The 7940-nt window shown below is 35.9% G+C and overlaps 1 protein-coding gene across 1 annotated transcript; it reads right to left on the bottom strand.

Annotated features, from left to right (window-relative positions):
- Positions 1-3110: 3110 nt before the first annotated feature.
- On the bottom strand, positions 3111-4856 carry LOC143304717 (omega-amidase NIT2-A-like). Its single transcript, XM_076627242.1, has 4 exons — positions 4696-4856; positions 4126-4294; positions 3618-3851; positions 3111-3466 (listed from the first exon to the last, which is right to left on the bottom strand). The coding sequence occupies exons 1-3, from the start codon at positions 4777-4779 to the stop codon at positions 3718-3720; spliced, it is 387 nt and encodes a 128-aa protein (XP_076483357.1). The 5' UTR covers positions 4780-4856; the 3' UTR covers positions 3111-3466; positions 3618-3717.
- Between the last annotated feature and the right edge of the window lie 3084 nt (positions 4857-7940).

The raw sequence follows: 7940 nt of genomic DNA, 5'->3' as shown, positions 1-7940 counted from the left end.
CTCGGAACTACCCGTTTGGCAAAGGAATCGCACCACAGGAACTCCGCCCGGACGTGCGCCAAACGTGGCGATATTCAGCACCATCGTCGTTGGCCACAAGCGGAATGTATACCCAAAAGACCTCGATGCACTACGGGACCACGTCATGTTCCCGGCAGAAAATCTGCAGTCTTGAACGCATTGGCCAGAGGAGCAACAGGAAAAACAATCGTCCCTGGAACAGTAAACATCCTGGCAATGATGGACAAAACACATTAACGACAATAGCGAAAAATACCGTATCAAGCTTATGGACTGGTTTTATGGAATTTGGAACTGTCAGTGCAGCAATATTTGGAAAATCGCCCTATTAGGAACAATATGCGGCTCAGTCACCCACCCGCTACTATACCTCAAAAGAAGACGAAATATCGATGATCAAACAGCACAACCTCAAGGGATATCGATAACACCGGTAGTCACTCAACTACCAACGACATCTACGTCCGCCTTGAGCGAACTCAGAGATACCATCAGTCAAATTTCCTTTGGAAATTTGAACTCCAAGGGCGGGGATGTCACGTCCCGCGCTCCGCACGCGCCGTAACAAGAACAAGAAAACCATTCTATACAAAACACGCGAATAATAATAAAACGAAAGGAAGGATTAACAAAACGAGGGCGATTAACGGATCCAACCAATAAACAAAATACATATACACACAATTCTAAATAAACCAGGAAATAAGAATAACTACAAAAGGGGAAAATAATTGAAACGCCAGGAATATATATATATATATATATAAATATATTTCAATCAATCAATTTGGAGAGTTACATATAAGTATAAACATATATGCCGAACATGTAATAACCTAGTAAATATTAGAGACAGTGCTTCCAATACTATGCAATAAATACAATATTATCAATTTATGAAATATAAGTATACATGAAGTCAAAAACTAATAGTTTAACGAATACATAAAACATACAATATTGTATTATTAAAGAAATGAAGGTTACATTGTCAGAAATATATATATGTGTGCGAATTCTATCAAACCGATAATCTAAGATACATACTTAAAAATAGCCTACATTCCGGTAAAGGATAAATAAATAATTGACATTTCATTTCATATGAATACTACACTGCCAAGAGAAATATGCATATGAATACGTATATATATATATATATATATATATATATATATATATATATATATATATATATATATATATATATTTATATTATCGAATACTCTATAAAATAAACTACTCAAAACAATAAATAACGCAATCGAAGAATTACAAAACATTAGCCATATTAAAATGACACGCAACATAAATATATATATATATATATATATATACGTATATTCACACGAACAATACTTTTGTCACTTTAAAGCAATATTAATAAATAAATGTTCTAATTGCGGTAGAATAAGGAAAAACGAGCGGCAGACGGAAAATTACTTCGATATTAAGCAAAACTAAAGACCCGTCACTATAACTTTACTGATGACATTTATGAGCAGCCATGTTAGATTTACACGCGTATAGCGACAGGAATATTAGGGATTAATGGAAGTCAGTCGCGAGAAATAAATCATGAAAACACATTGTTAACACTTTTCTTTAATAAAATCTGTGCGCAACTACAAATGTAAAAAATATATATATGTCGGAGATGAAAGAACACCGGAGTCTGTAATTGAACAATTGTAGTTATTCAATCCGATTGTAATTGTTGGAGAGTTGTGATAATGAGCTTGGGCTCGAGGCGACAGTCAGTCGCCGAACGTAGCCGCGGTCAAGGGATGAACGCTTTGCCCAACAAACATATGGAATAATTCTATAGCTCTCCTTAAAAGAAATATTCGTGGCGACACGCGACAGTAAACATTCCAACGGTTTCTGTCCCGTGGCTCGCCACACGCAGACCCTATTCTTCGAGTAAGATGATTGCCAGATGTCGATGCGTCTCCACAGTACATGTTCGGCTAGCCCGAGGGCCCGTTATAAATCTTAAGGTTTAGTTAACTAAAGTCCTTCAAACAAACAGTCTTTGTCCTAACTACGGGAAGATAGGGGAGACATATTTTTCAACGAGCGGCGTCTCCCACTAGCAACTTTCCCTCGAGGGCGGCTAGCATCTTTTTCTAACCACCGATATGGAGATTGACCAATTAGCAGCAACGTCAATTTCCCTTACTTCCTAAACGAAGGCTTTCCTCGACGAATCCGATGATCTCGTGTCCTTAGACACACCCCAGTATAGTTTTTCCTCTGTGGAATCATCGGGACGGGACGCGCATTCTTTTACGCGCTCCCGTCGACCAAAGAGTAACGTCTTTACGCTCAGCAATTATCGTTTACGAGTCAGACTTAGATTCAGCGAGAACGCCTATCTGTCATCCCGTTGACCGCGGATTCGTTATTGAACCTGGGATCACTGTCACTAGTGTCGCGGACGTCTCACCGCCGTGATAAATTGTCAAACCTGTGTTATTCATACCTGTGTCAATAAATCGTATCTTCGTTACACCGCAACGATGGCTACCTTCAATGAAGACTCCTCAAACACCGACAACCCTATCCCCCCTGCTTCTCCGACATATATATATAATAATTCTATATTGAAAAAAATATGAAATTAACATGATATATACATTACTACATAAGTTATATATAAAATATGTATATTATACCCTTGCCTACTGACTGATATGAATTTCTTTCGGTCTCGAATGCGTTAAAAGAGAGCGCAAAGAAGTCGAAATTACTTATTGTAATTAGTAAAACGACCTGAGAGGCAGACAGATACAAGAAAGAAGGAATATTATATTAGCGGCATTATCATGTTTTTGCTCTCTTTAATTCTTTCATCGAGACAGACAATCTACAGGTATTAATCGACCAATTTCTCCAAGCTGATAACTTCGAATTGATGTTTATATATAAGAAGTGTTATGTGTTAATCTGTCTAAATGTTTAAAAGGTGTTATAAATTAAATGTTGTTAAACGATACGTAATTGCCTTTTGATCGTAAATTTTACTATCAAGGGGTCTTTTATGTATGCGTAATCATTGTGAATTATAACAATTTATGTGATCGATATTAAAGGTGTTTAAAAGCATGTATTTTTTTCTATATTATTATTCTCCTATATTATTATCCTATATTATTATAGCATTCCTATATTATTATAATATCCAATTACATGTTGATACACAAGATATACAGATTATTATTTATAACGTTTTAGTTTTCTTAATTGAGTCATTCATTTAGTACAAATGATAAGAAATTAGTAATAATTCACAAAAAAAGGATATCGTAGTAGAAATATTATAAAAAAACATTTTCTGTTTTAGTGTAGAGTTACTCCTTCTTACAGACAGTGTCGTACAAATCTGTACGTCTCTGAGAAAATGTAGGTATCCGAGCCCTTACTTCCTCAACAACTTTTAGATCTGATAGAAAAAAGAAACATACGAAGTAATAAGTAATGCTTACTAATAAATTCAACAAATACAAAGGAAGATGGCTAAATCGATAAATTAACGAGACTAAAAATTAATTACATCATGGATCTCTCGCTTTTAATTTTAAGCTGTAAATTACCGATATCGGTGACTGCCATATTCTCTTGAGTTTCCAAATCGTAAAGAATCTTTCCTCAGGGATTGGTCAACTGTGTATGTCCCCATGCGACGTAACTTGCTTAAGGAACACGAGCCGGTGATATGCAGGCAACGTATAATTGATTATCATTCGCTCTGAAACGCTGAAGTAATGACCAGTGCAGTGGTCCAGTGGTCATATTGAATGCCGCTGGATATATCAGCATTTGGCAACCTAACCCAGAGAAGCAGGAAATATGAAGCCACCGAATACCAATTAACTTCGTAGTTGCACGGTTCACATTCCATCATTTCTGAATATGCGAGGACAGTCCTCTTATTGTGCTTTTAATTCTTTTATTTGTTTCATTTTCAGCAAATATACTGGTTTTTTAAATTAAGCTTCTTTTTATACAGAGTTACAGATTATATTAATTTTATATAGAATATATTTAAGAAAGATATTTAATTTTTTGCTAGTTAAGTATTGATCGATTAAGTTACTGTACCTTTGTTCCGATAAATGCGTGCCATTTCCTCGAATCTAATATCATAGCAAATGCCAATACCTATTTTGCAGCCCTTCACATCGAACGTCGTTAGGGAGTTACCAGGACTGAGTGAATCACTCTCTCGAAAAGTAATCTTATTAGGAATGTCGATGTCGAATAGATGTACCTAATAACATAAAAATGTGGTCGCTAATTATATTGCTGCAACTTTTGTAATTTAATATCAAAGTTACCAACTCCTAAACTTTAATTATTTTTTATTTAATAACTGACAGCGTTTTTATCACTTTCTTTTATTAAAAAATCTTATCATTTAATAATGTTTAAAAAGGAGAAAAAATAAGTATAATAATATTTTAAGTATGTGAAAAATTTATACAACAACAAACACATTACAACAAAAATGGGCGTTTCCCGTATCATAACGTATTTTATAAACCGTAAATTATAGAATTGGTTATAGTATACGTATGTACATATGTATATTCCTAAATTATTCCTAGATAGAGTCACTTTCTTCACCCCGATATTTTCAAATTCAAAGCCATAAAGGAATATATTACTTACCTTTCGGTGTCTTGCTATCAAAGTTCCATCGGGACCCCAAATAGTACAGGTATTGTACAATTTATCGCCCTCTATTTCAGGCATCGTACCACCAACTACATAGATGTTGTTTTCTTTAGCTGCGTTCGATGAAGCAACGCTCGTTTCACCATCAGGAATACTCTCGGCGTATTTTGGAAAGTACTCTGCATTGCAATATTTCAATTAATGAAAAATAACTGTCTTTTGTTCCAACCATAAATTAAATTGAAATGTTTGTCAGTTTTTTATTTTTAAATTATTAAAATAACTAAGTTTTATATTTCGACTTAATTAAATATGCAATTACTTAGCTAATAGTATATATAATAAATTGTTTCTACAGGTCCAAAATGAAAAATGAATATTTAGAAATATTTAATTACGACAATGCTATTTGTGTTAGCATCAGTGGCTTGTTACTCAACGACTTTGCTAGTACTTTTTGAAACATAAAGTTAGTTTTCAATTAATACTTATACTAGAGGCGGAATTATAAATGCAAAATAATTGATAATACTAATTTATAAGTACCTAATTATTAGTATGTTAAAAAATATATTTATACAAAAATCACGATAATCATGAAAATGGGGAAATCCTATATTCTCGAATCAATTCACAATTTATTTTGTATATTAATTAGATTCCGCGCTCATCAGTACGTACTGACTGGCGACATCGAGAAAATGTATCGGCAATTCCTCGTACGACCAGAGGATCGGAAATATCAAAGGATATTATGGCGCAGCGCGAGTGGAGAAACAGAAACATATGAGCTTAACACCGTAATACTCTTATCATAGAAATAGAAGCAGTCCTCAATTCCCGCCCGCTAACTCCTATCTCCACCGATCCAAATGATCTCCTAGCCCTCACTCCCGGACATTTCCTCATTGGCGATTCATTAATGTGCTTACGTGATCGAGATTTCAGAGACATTCCATCGAACCGACTCTCCAAATGGCAGCATATCCAACAGCTTAAACAACATTTTTGGAACCGCTGGCATAAGGAGTATTTGAACGAGCTAACCAACCGCAATAAATGGAGCAAGGGTGGACACAGCATCCAAAAGGGCACAATCGTCATCCTCAGAGAGGACAACGTTCCCTCCATGCATTGGCCTCTGGGCCGAGTTATCAAGGTTCATCCAGGCGCCGATGGTGTCATCCGGACAGCTACAGTTCAGACGGCAAAGAGCATTTTGGATCGGGGCGTCAAAAGGCTTGTCCCACTGCCAATTCAACCCGATCTCGAGAAACCCGAACAACTAGCCACCGAGACGAAATAAGATGGGAATTTCAGCCACACCTCGCTAGTTTGATCGGTACCCTCTCAACGGGGGGAGAATGTTACGCCATGCGGCTTACCATAGGTCATATTCTTAACTATCGATAGCGCCACTATAATGTCGCAGACGGATCGTCGCGTCTGCCCGGCAAACAAACATTGTAGTGGCAAGCGCGTGGTTCATTAAGCAGGGCGACTTCCAGAAACGTCGACTCGTGGCCCGTATTTTACCTCGCAGTAAAAGAATGTGGCGTGATCCGAACGTAGTGGGGGTCGCCTTCCAGAAAAAACGAAAAAAATCGAAAGGCGTTCAGAACTTTTCGAGAAGTCGAACCGTCAACACATGTGGTATGTCGCGCATTACTTATCAACCAAAACGCAGTTACATTTTTTTTGTTCCTTTTATATCTTTCTAGTTAATAAGTTGTTGAAATAAACATTAATTTATTTGTGTTAATTCTGTGGAATTTCATTGAACTACCCTTATTATCATAATCGAAATAAGGGGATCGATCAGTTCGTGGCGTCGATTATTTAATCGTAACGGGAACTTACAACTCTCGTTGACGTGCTATCTCGCGATCGCGTCTCTCCGCGAACGGTCGAAACAAAATGATTCACTAAAAACTGTCCTGAATTCCTAAGAATTTATTTACCGCAAAACTGACAAAGTGTTTATTTAAAAAATGAGGTTGAAGGTAGTCCTTTTCTTTCATTTCATTCATTTTCATTTTCTTTCTTAAGTATGGCTAACACAATATCTAATCAATTAAAATTTTATATTTTCACGTGAAAAGTTTCTTTAGATAATTATTATCAACATGATGACTAACTCTTACGGATTAATACGTGTCTGTAGGGCAATCCGGTGGACTTGATCGGCTTTTTACTTCGAAAGTTGAGTAATCGGTGTCGCTTTCTTACGCATCTTTGAACTGTATAAATGTTTTAAAATTGTTTGATCCAGAATGTACCACACCGGACAATCAAGAAGGCAGGTGCCTTGACTACAGAAAATGTAAACCTCTGCAAGAAATATGGCAGATACAGTACCGTACAGCCACCGATTTTTATAGACGATCAGTGTGCAGATACCAGGGCAATGTTACGATCGTTTGCTGTCCGAACGATCCAAACAAAGAGAAGAGAGAAATTTTAATAAAAACTGTGTACAAGTATAAGGCTTTGCGACCACCATACTGTGGTTTTAGCAACGTCTCTCATACCAGGCTGGTCGATGGTAAACCAGCTGAACTTGGTACGTTTTATGTCTTTCTTTCCGATTAATAATAAGCCATTTACTGCAAAGAATGAACTTTAAAGGCATTAAACAGCACATCAATGTACATTTCAATTAGACTAAATAATAATGCTATGATTTCATCGGTAGTAACTTTACTTATTAACTTGAATTATTTCTTTCTTTTACTTCATGTTAGAAAGAGTATCTTTTTGCTTGAAATAAAGAATTGATATAGGAGTAATAATATGGATAGAGATCAAAAACTGTTAGGGCAGAAATTACACGTTTGAACTTTATAGTTCAGTATAGTTCAAATAGAAATTATATAGAATTATTTGATAATTTGCATTCCACTGGAATAAAAATTTAATTTCTGTCTTTATCAAATCTGTATTTCAGAGTATTTGTACGTATGTACTTATCGTCTGCTGTATGATCGAATATCGAATAGGTAATAATCGTTGTTACTCGTTATGTGAGAAAAAATTATGTATATTCACAACTATGACTATTGCATTTTAGGCGCTTGGCCATGGATCGCTGCATTAGGTTTTCGTAATCCCCGAAACCCAGACAAACCACTATGGAAGTGCGGAGGTTCCCTGATATCGGCTAGGCATGTTTTGACCGCAGCACATTGTGCACATATGGATGGAATAGAAAACATACACAATCATAATATTGCCATTCT

Source organism: Bombus vancouverensis, unplaced genomic scaffold, assembly GCF_051014615.1.
Source record: "Bombus vancouverensis nearcticus unplaced genomic scaffold, iyBomVanc1_principal scaffold0051, whole genome shotgun sequence".
In the NCBI taxonomy this organism is placed as follows: domain Eukaryota; kingdom Metazoa; phylum Arthropoda; class Insecta; order Hymenoptera; family Apidae; genus Bombus; species Bombus vancouverensis.
This window is presented reverse-complemented; position numbering and strand designations above follow the sequence as displayed.